The sequence below is a fragment of the Barbatula barbatula genome, assembly GCF_947034865.1.
Source record: "Barbatula barbatula genome assembly, chromosome: 13".
Classification (NCBI taxonomy): domain Eukaryota; kingdom Metazoa; phylum Chordata; class Actinopteri; order Cypriniformes; family Nemacheilidae; genus Barbatula; species Barbatula barbatula.
The window spans coordinates 9,066,029-9,084,936 of NC_136776.1; the positions used below are offsets into that span (position 1 = coordinate 9,066,029).

The 18,908-nt window shown below is 38.8% G+C and overlaps 2 protein-coding genes across 2 annotated transcripts; one reads left to right on the top strand and one right to left on the bottom strand.

Moving 5' to 3' along the window:
* Window positions 1–23: 23 nt before the first annotated feature.
* On the top strand, window positions 24–10,612 carry sirt7 (sirtuin 7). The gene is made up of 10 exons (XM_079471167.1): window positions 24–186; window positions 5,885–6,022; window positions 6,105–6,209; window positions 6,387–6,457; window positions 6,556–6,628; window positions 6,713–6,811; window positions 7,320–7,556; window positions 7,634–7,714; window positions 7,929–8,035; window positions 9,124–10,612. Exons 1-10 carry the CDS (start codon window positions 73–75, stop codon window positions 9,323–9,325), a joined length of 1,227 nt encoding a protein of 408 aa, XP_079327293.1. The 5' UTR covers window positions 24–72; the 3' UTR covers window positions 9,326–10,612.
* rbbp9 (retinoblastoma binding protein 9) lies at window positions 9,942–15,355 on the bottom strand. The gene is made up of 5 exons (XM_079471168.1): window positions 15,093–15,355; window positions 14,965–15,007; window positions 14,772–14,877; window positions 12,064–12,149; window positions 9,942–10,923 (listed from the first exon to the last, which is right to left on the bottom strand). The coding sequence occupies exons 1-5, from the start codon at window positions 15,186–15,188 to the stop codon at window positions 10,700–10,702; spliced, it is 555 nt and encodes a 184-aa protein (XP_079327294.1). The 5' UTR covers window positions 15,189–15,355; the 3' UTR covers window positions 9,942–10,699.
* Between the last annotated feature and the right edge of the window lie 3,553 nt (window positions 15,356–18,908).

Below are 18,908 nucleotides of genomic sequence, written 5' to 3' on the forward strand. Positions count from 1 at the left end.
AGGAGAGTCGCGCGCCTCATGGTAGGGAAGCTTTGAAAAACAATCTCGCGATAGCACCTGACGTCACACGCAATGTCCAAAATGGACGCGCGCACGAACAGTGACTGCTCTGCTCGAGCGACGAAAAAAGCGCAAGAAAAGGCTAAATTAATTCAGCGCGAGACACAGGAACAGACAGCAAAAGCGGTATGAACATTAAGCATTTTATAAATATCGCACAATAAACGAAACATGAGTTCCTGAAGGATCGCAGCTGCTTATTGCAGATCATTACAGTCGGTGAATATCTTAAACGATAACTACATCGTCATTTATTTGTTATCGTTTGCAAAGTTATTAAATTACAGTAAAACAGCAGCCACCCCTGACAAAAATGCTGAGAAATTATTATGGCAAACCTTCTGTCCAAACAATGTGAATATAGTATTTGTGTCAATACAGCATATTTCGCCAACTTATTGATTTTACTTGACAAACTGAAAAGTTAAACTGTAGGTGTCTATAGAACTCAAATCAAACTGTTCAGTATTTATAGTTATATTGAGAATGTGTTGATGACAGAAACCGCGGCTTAAACATTTACATGGAGTCATTTAGCAGACACTTTTATCCAAAGCGTAAACAATAGAAGCAATAAGTAAACATAAGGACAACAATGCAATAAAACCCAGTTAGCCTACTACAGTATATACGAAGTGTAGCATGGTGGCAGGTGGCCAGCTCTGAACTGTAGCTTCTAAGTCAAATCAACTTTATTTATATAGCTCTTTTACAAATTTCATTGTTACAAGGTAGCTGTACAAGAAAACATATAAGGTTATACAAGTAAAAACAAAAAAAGGTAAAAAAACACACAGGCAAACAGTGAAAACAGTATGCAAACTGTGGCGATGAACCCAAAACTCCATTGGAGGAGAAAAAACCTCAGAGGGAAACCAGGCCAAACCAGGGGATTCCAGTTCCCCTCTGGCAAATGCTGCAGCCTCTGCACAAGCTCGACAGTGCTTGCACAACAAGGCGAAATAAAAGGATTATCATTAATCTAAGAGGGGCTGAAATTTTCTAGTTCAATCCAATTACATTTTATTTATATAATGCTTTTCACAATGTGCATTGTTCCAAAGCAGCTTTACAGGGGAAAGTAAAAACACAAAAAAGGTAAAACACAGTACATGAATAGTTTAACTTGTTATATAAACACCTAGTAAATAGAACTGGTTAGAACTCTGGCAGCTGCATTCTGAACTAACTGTAGTTTGTTTATTGATGATGCAGGACAACCACTAAGTAGCGCATTACAGTAGTCAAGTCTTGAGGTCACAAATGCATGAATAAGCTTCTCCGCGTCAGCAACACACAGAATATTTCGTAATTTGGCAACATTTCTAAGGTGGAAAAAGGCTGTTTTTGTGACATTTGAGATGTGATTTCGAAATGACAGGTTGCTGTCTAATATAACGCCTAGATCTTTTACAGTATTTGTTGGAGTAACAGTACATCCTTCTCCTTGCAGTTTATAATCAGAAATATTTGGTTTGTGTGTCTTTGGTCCGATAAGTAATATTTCTGTTTTATTAGAATTAAAAAGAAGGGCCATCCAATTACAGGCCATCCAATGTTTTATATCTTCAATGCACTCTGCCAATTTGGATAGCTGGGAGGAATCATCTGGTCTTGATGAGATATATAGCGGAGTATCATCTGCATAGCAATGGAAGCTAATTCCATGTTTTTAATAATGTTTCCGAGGGGCAGCATGTAAATGGAGAGCAGCACGGGTCCCAGAACCGATCCCTGAGGTAATCCATAGATTACTTGGGTTAGATTGGATGATTCCCCGTCTCTCAATACCAGTACAATGGTGTAGGCGATCTAGAAGTATGTTATGGTCTACAGTATCAAACGCAGCACTGAGGTCAAGCAGGACCCGGAGTGAGATGTTACCTTTATCTGATGCTATAAGCAGGTCGTTTGTAATTTTAACGAGCGCAGTTTCAGTGCTATGATGCGGTCTAAAGCCTGACTGAAATTTTTCGTGCATGTCATTATTTTGTAAGAAAGAGCACAACTGAGTTCACACTACTGTTTCTAGTATTTAAGACGGTATGGGAGATTTGAAATCGGTCTATAGTTTCCTAGTTTATTTGGGTCTAAGTTTGGTTTCTTGATTAGAGGCTTAATGACGGCCATCTTAAAGTGTCCTGGGACATGGCCTAGATTAATTGACGAGTTGATAATGTTATAAATGGGCTCGATTGCAACAGGTAGTAACTCTTTTAATAATTAAGTTGGTATTGGGGTCTAATAAGCAAGTTGTAGGTTTAGATGTTGCAATAAGTTTAATTAAATCTTCCTGTTTTATAGGTGAAAAACGCTGTAGCCTTTCTTTTGGAGCTGTGGTTGGTACTAATTCATAAGACAGACTTGGAGGTTGAGTTTTTACTATTTTTCGCGAATATTTTTGATTCTCTCTGTAAAAAATGTCATGAATTCATTGCTACCGAGGTGCGGCAGAATAGCCAGGTCCGTTGATGTCTGTTTATTTGTTAATTTGGCAACTGTGCTAAATAAAAACCTTGGATTGTTTTTGTTGGTTTCTATGGGGTTACGGAGGTGCTCAGCCTTTGCTGCTTTTAATGCCTTTCGATAACAGTTTGCACTCTCTTTCCACGCCATTTTAAAGACATCTAATTGGGATTTTTTGGGATCTCTAGTTTACGTGTTTTTCTTTTAAGGGCGCGAGTGCTATTTTACCATGGTGCTATATTTTTCTCATTAATCTTTTTTGACTTCAAAGGTGTGACAGCTTCTATTTGGTGGTCATGTCATCGAGCGATTCTTTATTTAATGGTATGGTTATTAAAGGAGTCAGATCTGGCAAGCTCTTTGCGAAACTATCTTTAGTAGTGGAGGTAATTGTTCTACCCTGTCGATAGCGAGTTAAACAGCTGATTCCTGCTGTGTGCAATGTACCTGTTATAAGATTAGCGTCGCGTTGAGGCATAATATCTATCTGGTTAGATTGGCTAGTGTAGACGTGTCAAGTCAGCGCGTCCATTATCCAGCTCTATAATCTCAGCCTTGACAGGTCGCCGCTTCCCATTTTCCGCTCTACCATCAGGTCTGGGCATGAACTGCATCCTGCCCGCTGTGGTAACCTTGGAACGATGAGATCAGACTGGGTGAGACTACAGTACGGTTCTGCACACTTTGATGCAACAAGTAGTAGAGAATAGTCATCAGAAGTCTGCAGTAGTGTGTTAGTCTGCTGTTTCCCCTTTTACCTTGTTTTAACTGTTGAACTGGACTGTTACCTGTTGTTAGTTAAGATTATTTGAGCTTGTTTATTTTATTACTTGTTGACCAATTTGGAATTTTTTCTTCCGTTTGATTACTGTGTTACTGAAGTAACATTAAGTTGCCGTTAGCCACTCGTTACGGCTAGACATCATAGTTTTTTCACTTAAAAGAATGGAGCTAGTTTGTTTGCTTATCAACAATAATTGAAAATATTCCACACCATCTTCCCTAAACAACAACTATTCATTTGAATACCAAACTGTTCATACAACTTCTCCCACTCAGCTAAGTATTGTCGTAGTTTACAGCCTCCAGGTCCTCTTCACAACTTCATTGAAGAATTCGATGTGCTCATCATTCCCGTAGGATGGAGGCCCTCTTGTAGTCTTTGGGGACTTCAACATCCACCTGGACAAACCCTATGCTGCTGACTTCCACACCCTCACCGCCTTGTTCAATCTCACGTGCCTTTCCACAGCCAGTAAACCAGCTTGACCTCATCTACACCCATAAATGCACCACAGACAACATTAAAGTCACACCTCTTCACATTTCTGACCACTTTATCACTTTCAACATGCTCCAATCTACATGCACTACACTAACACCACCACCTGTTTATTTCAGACGGAACCTTTGCGCTCTCTCCCCTAGGACCCTCTCTGCTAAAGTGACATCATCTCTTCCCTCCAACTTTGCATCTCTAGATGCTGACACTGCCACTGACACCTTGTGCTCAACACTTACATCATGTCTAGATTACCTTTGTCCTCTGTCCTCCAGACCAGCTTGTCCCACCCCCTTCTGCCCTTGGCGGTCTGACATCCTCCGTGAACAACAGAGTACACTCAGGGCTGCTGAAAGGAAATGGCGCAACACCAAGAATCCTGCTGACCTAAGGTACTACCAGTCACTTCTCTCCTCTTTCTCTGCTAGTGTTACCACAGCTAAAACGTCTTTCTATACCATCAAGGTGACCAATGCACCTAACACACTGCAGCTTTTCAAGGCCCTTTACTCTCTTATTTCCCCCCTGTCCCCGGCCCACTTCATGTTTGACTGCGGACTTCGCTGTTTTTATCAGTGAGAAAACATCATCCATCTGCAAACCATTCTCAGAACCTCAGACCTCGGTACACACTACCCTCACTTCAAACATCAAACTCGCTTCTTTCACCTCACTGACTGACACTGAAGTATCCAGACTTCTCTCAAGCCACCCCACCACCTGTCTCTTTGACCCAATCTCCTCCCATCTCCTTCAGACCATATCCAGCACACTCACACCTGCACTCACACATCATCAACACCTCCCTGGTCACCGCCAATTCTCCATCCACATTCAACAGGCTCAGGTCATGCCCCTACTTAAGAAACCCACACTGGATCCCTCTACTACCAACAGTTACAGACCTGTCTCTCTCCTGATTCTGTCCTATCTGCAGTGTCTGACAACGTCAGTCAGTACCAGATACTGCTTGCAACCCTGTCATCTCTAGAAATTCAATTTTCAATTTTATTTATATAGTGCTTTTCACAATTTGCATTGTTCCAAAGCAGCTTTACTGAAATCTCAGGCCCCCCTCTCTGCTGGTTCAAATCCTACCTCTCTGGCAGATCCTTCAGGGTGTCATGGAGGGGCTCACTGTCCACTGCTCACCACATGATCACTGGGGTCCCTCAGGGATTGGTGCTTGGACCACTGCTTTTTTCCATCTACAGGATATCCTTGGGACCCATTATATGGGCACACGGCTTCTCGTATCTCTGTTATGCTGATGACACACAGATCTACAGCTCGTTTCACCCAGAGGATCAACTGTAGCAGTTCGCATAACAGCCTGCCTTGAAGACAGAACTACTCGTGTTTCCTGCACATCCCACGGTGCAACACAATCTCACCATCCAACTTGGCAATACCACAGTCACTCCTTCCAAAACAGACAGGAACCTCAGAGTCATATTTGATGAACAGCTGTCCTTCAATGATCACATTGCAAAGACAACGCGATCATGCCGATATGCTTTATCCAACATTAGAAAGTTTAGACCCTACCTCACTGAGCATGTGTCACAACTCCTTGTCCAGGCCCTGGTAATCTCAAGGTTGGACTTTTGCAATGCTCTCCTTGCTGGTCTTCCTTTTCACACCCTCCTATACTCCTACACCTACATTGCTCCTGTATGACATTGCTTATTGCTCCCTGAACTCTTTGTAAGTCGCTTTGGATAAAAGCGTCAGCTAAATGACTAAATGGGCGGTATACCGGTTCATGCCGAAAACCGGTGTGTATTTTTGTTATTATATGAATTTTTAATATACCGTTTTACCGATGTATGTAGCTTAAACAATGTGCGGAATGCGGCACACGACACTGTTTCAGCGGGGTCCCTTTTCGCTGTTGCACTATGACCGGCCATTCAAACTCAATGCGTCTTTCTATATCGCCACTGGGGGGGTTGTAAGTATTCCAGTTACCAAAATGACTGTTCGGGTGGAAATCATGGTGTTTTGATGCCTATCCACATTGTGTGTTAAGTGCACTGTGAATAAACTGTGTATTTGATCATCTCTGTGTTAAAGATCTCCAGGATCCTGCATAAGTGTGAGGCTGAGCGGACGCAAGAGGAGTGCTCACTGCTGCAGGAGCATCCGGACACTGTGCAGGAGCTGAGCAGAAGGCAGACACGAAGACACCTGCTGAAACGAAAACAAGAGGAGGTGTATTTCATACAGACTCATCACAAAGTTCCTCAGTCTATATTTTACTCTCACTGATTTTGTGTCTGTGATAATCTTTGAGGTCTTCGATGATGCTGAAAACCTGAAGACTAAAGTGAAGGAGTTGGCGAAAGCAATCCAGCAGGCCCAGCATGTGGTCATTTACACTGGAGCCGGAATCAGCACTGTATATCATTCCTCTTTTTATTCCTGCTTGATATATCCATAAAAATATCTCGATTTTTTTTTAGCCTTTGGCTGATTTATGCATTTACTGCTAAATGAAGGGGTATTAAATATGTATTAGCATTAAATAAGTTAAAAATTGTTTAATATGTGCGTTAACTGTTGCGTTTTTCTTCAGGCTGCTTCTATCCCGGACTATCGCGGGCCAAATGGTGTGTGGACTCAGCTGCAGAAGGGCCGATCTGTCAGGTGAAGGCTCTAGTTTGTTTGACAATGATACTGATTTGGTGTGTTAAAATATGGAATCTATGCTATTATATTATTTAACATCTGAATGTATCTGTCAGTACGTCAGACCTAAGTCGCGCTGAGCCCACACTCACACACATGTCCATCTGGATGCTACACAAAGTAAATATGGTAAGGGTTGTCACATGATCCAACATGAAAAAGTAAAAACTGTGCTCAATTTTAGGATCAAATTAAAAGTCAGAATCATTGCAGGTTCAGCATGTGGTCTCACAGAACTGTGATGGTCTTCACCTGCGCAGCGCCTTGCCCAGAAACTCTCTCTCTGAACTCCACGGGAACATGTTCATCGAGGTCTGACAAAGAGTTAAAAACTACTTCAGTTAACATGAATAATTTGTCTGAATTCACCCTAGTTTTAAGAGATTGAGTGACAAGCTTGGTCTAGTTAGGGTGATTTAGGATGTCATTCAGAATGCTACTGTTAATCTTTACAGTATTTTTGTTTAACCGTTATCAGTCACCAGTGGCGTATAAGCCTTGTTGGGCAACATTTTTCCAAAATCTTTGAAAACACTGATGACTCCTCATGTTTATATTTCTTTGAATGATCTGCGTTATACGTTTTATGCAAAATGCTATTTCTACTTGTGAAACATTCAGTGTGTTAACAAACAAGTAAATATAAAAATTTACAAATGTAATCATTCAGAACAAGTAAAAACCTGTGGGAAAGTATACCTTCAATCTGAGGCAATTTAATCTAGAAAATAAAAGCATAAACCCAAAATGTAATTGATGATTCATGGTGTTCAACAGAAAGAGATACTGAAGTGGTTAACATGTAAAATCCTGCTTATAGGTTTGTGTTTCCTGTTCTCCGGCACAAGAGTTTATCAGATTGTTTGACGTGACTGAGCGTACAGCTCTGCACAGACATTGGACTGGACGTCTGTGCCCATACTGCAGAGCAGAGCTCAGAGACACAATAGTGCATTTTGGTGAACGTGGCACACTTGAACAACCTCTGAACTGGAAGGGCGCGTCAGAGGCCGCACAACAGGCTGACGTTATCCTCTGTTTGGGCTCCAGTTTGAAGGTAACTGGCACGTTTAGATACTTTTAAGCCCAAATTCCATGTATTACGACTTGATGTATTGCGTATGTTTTTGTCAGGTTCTCAAGAAGTACTCCTGCTTATGGTGCATGAACAGACCAGCCAATAAAAGACCACAGCTGTTCATTGTAAATCTGCAGGTGATATTTCCATTCATATACCTGTCCATTACCCTCCCATTTTTCTGTTTCCTATCAAATGAATTGTAATGTATATCTGACACCCCGTTCACACCGGCAGCGACATGATCATATTCATTTCAATGGTAGCTGAAAGATGTCCGACGACACTTGTCACTTTTGATTTCATGGGCCATTATTCAATATCTTAAAACTGTTATCTTTTCTGTCCTAGTGGACACCGAAAGATAACCTGGCTACTCTTAAAATTCATGGGAAGTGTGATGCTGTGATGTGTCTTCTCATGGAGGAGCTGGGTTTAGAAATTCCAGGCTACAACAGGTAAGAACAATCCTTCAACCACTCTTTTGTACACACATATTTTGCTATACTTTGACATTTTCATCAAACAGATGTAAAATTAATATTCAGTGTTAGTTATGTAATGATTTAGGCACCAATATAATCAGACAGCAACATTTATCATATAATCAGTCCATCCATCCAATTTTCCAACCCACTTAACCTATGCAGTGTCACGAAAAGTATAGACTAAAATTAAAGTTTATTTGAACTGATGAGACAGAATATACCAAAAGAATTTGTGATAGTGGGTCACCAGGTTACATTGGTGTCCACTCCTCTGTAAATCTTTAAGGTTTCAAATTAGAGTTTTAGCCTCAAAAGCTTCAGAGCTTTTCTTATATAGGACTAGGGTCTAGAGACTGGCAATGACATTTAATGTGCTTCTACTTTAGCCACTCTTTGGTTGTCTTTGTAATATGTTTAGACCCTTCATTTCTTTGTAAGCAGGCAAACGTACTAAATCAGCAGGGGATCAAATGTATAGGATAGCCTGAAGTGCTTCTCCTTTTTGGTTGTTGATGTATGAGGTAGTGATTGGATCATTTGACTCACGTCGTTGACCGTAATCCTATGTGAATCTTGAAGCGACCGAGTGAAAAAGTCCATTGTTTCCAATGGATGCTACATGCACTGGATGTTACAGAGCCGCCTGATATTTTAGCAGACATATGTCATCACGCATGTACCCCATTGCCGCACCATCTGTGAATTCCATTACTGCCTGCTTTACAGCGGTAAACAACTGGATGATTAACAGATTTGATTGAAATCTTTTATTTTTCCACCTTAAGCATACAGCAACATTTTTTTAATTACAAGTATGCAGAAAAAACACTTATCTCAAAGAGACTACTGTAATGCACTCTTTACTGGTCTACCACAATAATCGCTATACAAAAATTTGATTAACTAGAAATAAAATATCGGTTCATCGCTTAGAATATTGTGTATTTTATTTATTATATTGTGTGGTTCCTAATAAGCTGTGTTGACCAAATTTACATCAGGAATGCAACTGTTAGCTTTGTAATGATTAACTTTGCTTCCGCTGTTTTCTTTTTCAGATCACAAGACCCCATATTCAGCTTGGCAACACCCCTCAGTGCAGAAGAGAAGGACAGTCACACTCGTAAAGAAATCGCTCCCTTTTCTGCTCTGGAGGATATTTCACAGGACCCACAGGCCCAAGCTGAAGCCACATCGCTTCAAGGTGGTTGGTTTGGAAGGGGTTACTCTAAAGCCAGAAGGAAAAAGAAGACTTCCTAGTTCATCTAATGGAGAACATGTGTCACTGCTGCTCAAATGACCCTTGGGTCAGGACGGTCTGGTTAAATGTTTCTGATGTTTAATATTGTTTAATACATGTTATGATGTTATAATGTTCTTGATCTACAATGTTTTCTTACTGGTGTATGTGTGACGTTAGGTGTATGAGCAAGAAAATTTCATTTAGCTTGAAGACTTTTTACGATGATGTTTTGCTATGTGCACTTTAACTTAAACTCTCAGGTTTTTCCAGTAAGCAATACATGAGTCATATGGCAGTGGTCAACCCCTAAATTGATATGATTAAAAGACCAAAGTGTCATTTATGTGAAACCGGCAAAAAAGGTTCATGCAACTCCAAGCATTCTTTTAAATGAATAACTATGGGCTGGAAAACTAAGGAACATATTTTTTTTATAATTTGTGCATCATATTAAAAGACTTTTGATATCATAAACAACTTTTCTTATTCACAGCAGTTATTAAATATACTGCATATCTTATAGACTTCTGTACTGTACTATGCTGTTAATGGAACAAGATCAGGATTGCTGTTTTGGTTAAACAACCTTACAATGTAGATTACATAAAGCCTTGACACTTCTGTGCTACCATTTTGTTAATGGAACAATATCAGGATTGCTGTTTTGGTTAAACAACCTTACAATATAGATTACATAAAGTCTTGACACTTCTGTGCTACCATTTTGTTAATGGAACAATATCAGGATTGCTGTTTTAGTTAAACATAACCGTACAATATAGCTTACATGAAGTCTTTGTTACTGGATTGATATTTCGCATTATTACAGGGTAACTCAGCCAGAAGATTTTAATTCTGCCTTGAATTACTCACCCTCAAGTCGTATGACAAACCTAGGACATCAGTTCATCTTTTCAACACAAATTAAGATACATTTCTAACTGCTGCCCATAAACAGCAAGGCAACAGACTTTCAAGGCACAGATTGTCAGTTGCGTTGCTGCATGTGGGTGGGAATCAGAACTATATAGTAAAAATTTTAAATTTTGCGGTGTGAATTTGAACAGATGTCCTAGACTTGGTTTTGTACCGAGTGATTTCTATGTTGGAAATGTGTTTTGTTCTAGTTTATATGAGTATTTTATTTCAGAAGTTTGTGTTGATGTCTACATACTACTGTAAAGATCAATTTTAGGATTTACATGACATACCTCACTTAAAATAAAAATGTTGGTCTTTTCAACATTTATTGCAACAATGATGTATTCAAATGCTTAGTTGCAGCATGATTTTCCCCCCTAGAGAATAAAATGACCACTTGGCAAATATGACAGGTGTACTTAAAAACAAAATGTTCGGATGAAGAGTCCGTGGGCTTTTTTTGTTACTATTTAGCTCTTGGTTTTAAGCTGTTTTAGTGCAGCGATGAGCTCTGGAAAGGTTGTGTTTTGGAAGTGTCCGCGATCAGTGTATTTGTGTAAATCTGTCTTCAGTCCATCAGCTACTTCCTGTTGCTCTTCCCATGGCAAGAAGGGGTCATCTGTAGATCCAAACTGAAGGATGTACTTAACGTTTGATCTGATCTTCTCCCACTCCCATGGCCGGCTGAAATATCCTGAGTGTGAAAATGAAGTTTCTATCAGCACATAAAAGCAATAAGCCCCAAGAAGCAGTGGGTTACATTGCATTTTATATCAGCTAAGGGGCTAGCTTAGGTGTTATAAAATGCATTTGTAACCCACTTGTCACTGCAATATTTTGAATTTAGACTGCGATACAAAGCTTTAAAAATATTGTTCACTTGCAACATACATTTTCATGATAATTTACTCAGTGGCTGTTGTCATCCAAGTTGTTTATGTATGTTTTTCTTTCGAAAAGATATTAAGGTTTGTGATGAAAACATTCCAGGATTATTCTCCATATAGTGGACTCCAAACGGTTAATGGTCAAAATTACAGTTTCAGTGAAGCTTTAAACAATACCATATGATGAATAAGGGTCATTTCTAGCGAAACGATGTCATTTTCAAAAATATTTTCGAAAATGTTTTAAAAACACAAATGCTCGCCTTGGTCTGTTATGCAAAGTACGTTCACGACTTCACGTATTTACGTGGAATCCAGGATACGCACACGAAACGACAACTTTTTGAATGGTCCTCCTTCTCCACATTTGTAAACGTCAAGTGTGGCCGTTTCAACGTAATTATGTGAACGTGCATCGCAGAACAGAGCAAGGCGAACATTTGTGTTTATAAAGCATAGACATTTTTTTATTTGAGAAAATGACAGAACCGATTGGCGTCCACTATGGAGAATAATCCTGGAATGTTTTCATCAAAAACCTTCATGTCTTTTCGACTAAAAAAAATTAATATATAAACATCTTGGATGACAACAGTGGTGAGTACATTATCATGAAAATGTATGTTGAAACTGAACAATTCCTTTTACCGCAAGATGTCAATGTCCCATAGGATTTCTTTAAATGCAACAAAACTATTGGACCCATTCAACAAACTGTTTATTTAATAAAATAGACATGCAACAAATCATATTTAATACAATTATTAAACAATAAAACAACTTTTTAAGTAATATTAACTTATAATAGGCATATAACTATTTATATTTAATTTAAGACACTAGCCAAAACCGAGAAACAAAAACCGGAAGTTAACTGCAGTCCAGGCGCGCCGATGAAACGGTCCATAAGTCGTTTTAAAATCAGGGCCTGACATTGCAAAACTCACCGCTCTCACGCTCATTCTCGTCTCCCAAATCTGATGTGTACGCACCCACCAGAATCAGTCCAAACACTGTGTGTGTTTCTGCATACCTAAATGAAACCAACAAAAAACAACCTTTAGGGTTTGTCTGCTCCTTTCTTTTTAAAGGCTTCTACCCAGCAAACACAGAACGTTCCCCTAACGTTCCCCTATGGTTCCCATTTGGTTTTTCGTTGGGAACCACAGGGCAACGTTCACAGAACGTTCCCTGTAGGTTAGTTTTTTCCTAACCAAAAGCTAACGTTCCCGAAACATTCCCTGCAGGTTTGTTTTTTCTAACCAACAGCGAACGTTACCGGAACGTTCCCTGCAGGTTAGTTTTTTCTGACCAACAGCGAACGTTACCGCAACGTTCCCTGCAGGTTCGTTTTTTCTAACCAACAGCGAACGTTACCGGAACGTTCCCTGCAGGTTAGTTTTTTAACCAACAGCTAAAGTTCCCGTAACGTTCCCTTCAGGTTATTTTTTGAGGGTAACAATACAACCAAAAACGTTCTGTACAGGTTCACTCTATTATTAACTAATGAAAATTAGCAAACAATCGCAAAAAAGTGCTTGCTGACTCTCTTTCAGATTCCAATTACCATATTGCACACTTCGATTTAAAATCATATTTTATATTCATAATTTATTGAGAAGAATCCTTATATAAATGCATATATTTTCTTAGAAAAACGAAAATAAATAAACGAAATAAAATTGTCAAGTTACATCTTGCTCGCGTGCGGTGCCTGCGAAATCTGAATGCGGGCAGCCTATAGGCAGGTCTGTGGCCACCGCACGCGCACAGAGCGACTGCCTTCTGGAGAGGAGCCGGCCGGTCCCGTCAGTTTCCTGAGGTAAAATACCTTTTTAACTTATCAGCATATAAAAAAGACACCTGTAATGAGCTTGTAAATTGATTGTAAATGACATTTAAAACTACGAGAAAGGTAAGATAGTCTAAGTTGTAAAACTGAGGCCGTGTGCGTGTGCGCGCATAGCTGCATATTCCACTCTAATTGAAATCACTGACCGTTTTCCTGAGGTAATTATTTGTACTTAACCCGTCTAATTTTAAGCTTAACGTATAAACCTAAATGTAAATAACGTTATGCTTAAAAATCTAAAAAAAATAGTTTACCTAGTGCAGCAAGAAGAAGATCGGTTTCACCACTTCAAATTATTCTACTGCCAATTTAACATGAAACCAAGAACATTATCATAAAATGGACTCCCTATACCTACATTTCATGTACATGTAACAGTAAGATATAGCACATGAGTACCGTCTTTCCTTCTTTTTATAGGCTACACTCACCGGTTCTTTCAGTTAACGTTACGTTGTGCTAATGGGGCAAAATCGCACGGATTAAGATAAAACAATTAGTTTGATTTTCTTTTAAATCAGTGTTTCCCAATCCTGGTCCTGCAGTGCCCCTTCTTACTTGTTAGTGGGTTTCAATATTCTTCCAATTGCTGGAGCACATATAAATTGAAATGTACATACTCATAAATCATATGAATCTGTGAATTTATTCCATTAAAATAATTATTATTTTTTCCAGAGTCAATTGGCATCTGATTGTATAGTAAGTAAAAAACATAGCAGGTAATCAGCATATCTTGTTTGCCATGTTCCTCATATTTTATGTCATGCAATTGAGTCATGTTTGCTCTTTTTTTTGTGTGTCAACAGCAGCTACCTCTACCCCAAAGGCTCTTTTAGGAGCACTTTCACAGAGCGTCTTTGGCATATTGTAATGTTTTTAAATACTTTTTATAAGATGCATCAATGGGTTTAGAAAAGAATTGTAATTTTTTTTAGTAAAACACATTGTACTGCATGTACTTTCATTTGTATAGAACTCTTCATATAATTGCCAAATAATTGTATTGTTTTCCATGTTGTACTGTGGCTTTGAGTAGGAAAAGCCTCTGCTAAATGCCTTGACTGTAAATGAATTGCAGGCATATTAACGATCAACATCAGTCACTGGAGATAAAAGCAATTTATAACCATTTCACATAATAATGATTAATTTCAACTACAGTGTTTAAGATCCGTCTCACTCATTTCCGTTTTCTTTTGTTTTCAGATGATGCTGAAGTGAAGATATTGCTTCTGTACTTTAAATAATTGAAGCTTTTATATTTGTAGCCTCATTCTACATTTAATAAATAGTTATTATGATATATGTATAAAATTAAATATTACCAGTTTAACGTCTTAAAGTTTTGATTTTCTTTCTATTTGTTTTATTTATATTTTGGTTACATTTTTTGTAGTTGTGTATATATATATATATATATATATATATATATATATATATATATATATATATATATATATATATATTTCTCATGCTAAATTTAATATATAGTAATTCTATTATGATTTGAAAATTACATTTTGCCAATTAGTTTTACGTGTTAAAGGTATTATTATTTTCTTTCTCTTTGTATGTTGTTTAAGGTTGTTTATGCAGTTTAATTTAATAAATTTTGATTTATTTAACCCAGTTTTTGTTCTCTGAGCAACAAACAATCTAGAACACGTGATTTTAGACTCATTTCGTTCATCATACCATGGTTAGGAGAACGTTATCGTAACGTTAGAGGAACGTTCCCGTAACGTTACGATAACGTTAGCGCAACGTTACGATAACGTTAGCGCCATATCGTATCAGTACCTCATGGCTGCAGCAGCTCCTGAACTGTGTCCGATAATAACAGTGTCTTCATCACATTTCATATCTTTCTCCATGAACGGAAGCCAGACGCTTTCTCTGGCAGTCACTGTCGAAAGAGATCGGATCATTCAACGCTCGATAAATATCGGCGCACGTGTGATTTAATTCATGAAAATCGTGTGAATGTGACTACCCGGATCTGGCATATTCTTCAGAACACAGGACAGGTCTGACATCTGTAGAGATGATAAACAGATAAATAACGTGTAACACCGACCTGACAGAAAGTGAAATAAGTATTATGACGTGCAGTCATCATACCTCGTTTATTCGTTTCCTTAGCCAACCGTACCAGTTACAGTGCTCCATATTCCCTGCGCCATTTCCCGGCACGATTACAACTCTCTTCAGTGACATCTTTCATTTACAAACCAACTTTAACGCAAACACGTACATTCATGTGACAATTTCACAACAGATAAAGCGAGGAAAAAGAACAGCGTGTGGAGGTTTATTCACATATTGTGTTCGCTTCTGCCACCTGCTGCCAGTCCGCCACGTTTCTTGCATATATTTATAGTAACGAGTCTCGCTCAACCGCAGCTCAAAATTGACACATTTAGTTATCATTAACTCATTCGTTGTATTCTTGAGGTATGGATTATTTTTTATCAAAAGCTTTCAGCTTTCCTTCCTTGATTTTTCCCAATGATCTAAAAGACATCCACAGTCAGATCCTAGTTCATATTACATATCATGCCACGGTTCAATATGTTTATTTAGCTTTTCACACTCTGTGTTGACACCAAATAAAAACGTACAATTCCATCTCTGTACACCCTTAATTTCATTTTTTATCACCCAAATGTTCTTTAATCACATTTTTCATTCTGATTTTAAATGTCTCCAAGAACATATGTTAAATCCCCTCATTCTTTGCTCGAGTGCATTCTTTATGGTCAAAATCCACATGGATTGACAGGAAAAGGTCATTTTATTTCTTTATATAAAGTCACTATGAAATCAAAGAGAAAAGGTGTTTTACACAATGTTGCTGTAGTTATTATAAGTGATTTATCTGTGGATATCATTATTTTTATTTATTTATTTGCACTTGTAATCATTAGTCAAAAATGTTAAGCTCCTCTCCCCCTTTCAACAACAACTCTTCACCGCATGACGTAAGAAACAAAAAAGAGGTAGGACTATACTGACTATCCAATGGCAGGGCATTATCAGCCCTTCCCTACAAGCCCAATTTACAACAATCCAATCAAAAAGAGGCCCACCCTACATTTCCTCTAATTTCAGAAGCCGTTTCACTCAGATATACATCACGATATGGAAAGGAAGTCTTTAGGCATCTATCAGGCAACTGGCGTTTCATGGTTACAATGTAAATTTCATGATAATTTGCTCACCCACATGTCACAGAAGTCCTCCGTGTATGGGACTGACTAATCGTTTCCCTTAGACAACACCCATATTCATCGGCTGGTGTCGCATAGAGCCTTTCGAAGCTGCGATGAAACTGAAATTTGGACCTTTACCAACAACCCCCTATTTAAGTACATGGAGAAGAACCCTGGGAATCTTTCCTCATAAGCCTCAATTTGTTTTTGACATGAGTGAATTATCATGAAATTGTAATTTTACAGTGAACTACTTTTTAATGGAAACAACAAATATTCACAGATAGTGTTATATACAAATATAACACTAGGTTGCACTGTAAAAAGCAAATTTACATTTTAGTCAATGCTGTAGCTCCAATTCGGGGGCTGCAACCTTCTAAGGTCGCTTACTTAAAAACGAGGACTTGTTATTCAAAGCACCCAGCCTCAAAAGTCCAACCCTGTGTTCCAATTAGCAAAACTAGGCCTTATAGTAGGTACTTTTAAATGCATGGCAAACGAGATAGCACACACTGGGACATACTAACAGAAAACGGAAGTAACCATTGGTGCCTAGACAACATTGTGTTCAATAACTGTCACACACATCAAAATACAGTTCTTCTTTCCATTAAGTTATTTACTCATTCATTATTTTGTTTGTAATGTTTACTGTATACTTACATTTGTGTCACGCAACAGTTATATAATTTATTGATGCAGTGGAGTTTCAATAATTGTTGTGGCTAATATAAGCCGTCATTCTGCACTTCGAATTTCTACCGGAAGTAGGAGACCATCCGGGAATCTTTGGAATTCTATTTTCAACATACTTCAATTTGGTACATTCTAATTCTACTTTTGAATACTATTAAGGCGTATAGTATGCTCATTGGAACGCAGGGCAAGAGGCGAACTGAAATGAGATGGCCTAGCCTCGCAGAGGATTTCCTAAGTGAGTCACCGCTGCTCGTGTTGCGTGGTGACAGCAGTAGGACACAACAGAGACGTTTCTCTGTTCACAGTGTATTAAATTTACCAACCTTATCAATTTTAGAAAACAATAAGCCCCATGAAGCAGTAGGTTACAGTGCATTTAATAACAGTAAAGGGCATTGTGGCACAACGCAAAGCAGAAGCATTCTGTGGACGTACAGTATGTTACATTTTGTCAGATATCTCCTATGAAGTGGAAAATAGGTATACCTTATCTTTGGTGGATGTCCTAACATATCCTTTAACATCACCCGGGTACATAAAACAAGGCCGCCAGCAGCCAATTTCAGCAGCATAAAATTGACCAAACGGTGGCGCTATAGTATTTATTTTTTATGTGTGACAAAATCTAACTATTGTTTATTTAGAATATTTGCTTTAAACACCGCTGGTTTCTGTGTAAACAGGGAAGTCAACACATTAGTATGCCGGGAGAACAAAGCTCAATGTTCCTTTTTTCTCCCGTGCTTGTAAAAGGTGGTTTTAATTATGATCAGGTGCTGACGATTGGCCGGCGTGTAGAGTAGATTCCTGTCCACATCCTCGACAGACCGTCTGCGTTGGCCATCCAATGGAGCGGCACATGGTTTGTTATTAGGGTGAAGCTTTGGCCCTACTTAACAGCCAGAGCCTCTTTTTCAACATTGGCATACCCTGGATCCAGCCGGATTGAGTTTCCGGCTGATGTACCACAGGGTGCCCTTCCCCTTTCACCTACGATAGCACTGCTCCCAAGCCGGTATCTGAAGCATCGGTCTGGAGGATGAAGGGGCAGTCGTGGGTAGCCGATGCCTTCTCCGTTTCTACGGTCCATTCTACGTTCTTGGGGTGCTGCTTTTTACGTCAAGTTACGTATGAAACACCATGAGGGCTACTGGATGGCACTATGACTCTTTGAGCTGTTGCGTCCATGTTGCTTCCTCTTTAAAGCAAAACTTTGTAGTTTTTATGACCTTCAAATAATGTCTCTGAAATTATTTCAGTGGTAGAACAACTCTTAAACGAACTAATTATACTGTCGCTGCTACCTGAGCAGCCTTATAGTGGCAACAAACACACTTCTGTGTTCTGGTTGGTACACACAGCCCCACCCATCCCCTGCCGACATGGTTTCCAAAAAATATTTCTGCATTCGCCGGTTCAATCTGCGCTGCCCATGGGGAAGCTTATACAGCAAAATTATTTACAACACTGGTAACAGACAATTGCGCTTAATCAACCACATGGGGGAAAAAGTTTTATAGTGTCACTTTAAGCAGGAAATGCTTAAAGTAAGACAAGTTGTTTCCAGGAAGTGTGTTTAAAAGGGACGTGTCAGCTTCCTGTTCACTAATGGTATACCAACTTGTCCACCCCAGATGCAGCGTGATGTTCAAAACATTAGAAAATGTATATTTTCCATGTTATTTAGAGTTTTTGTCTATACTAGCCATACTTGTATTTATGCTACATTGTATTCTACATTAGAAACTTTCTTAATGTCACTGCATCACTTCACATTTGGTGTGGACTAGGTGTTACACTGAACAAGTCTGAATGTCTCAGTTGTAAGTAATGTGTCAATGTAACATCATATATTAATAAGTACCTTGGAGCCTGCTATGAATAATGATTATTTTTATGTTTAACAGCCCATTTTGTATTTATAAAGAGAATAACTGAAATTATTAGGCATGGGAGACTTTCTGTAGATCTGGGTCCAGAATATAAGGTTGCAGCACCTCTGCTAATGTGTGGAAAAACGATT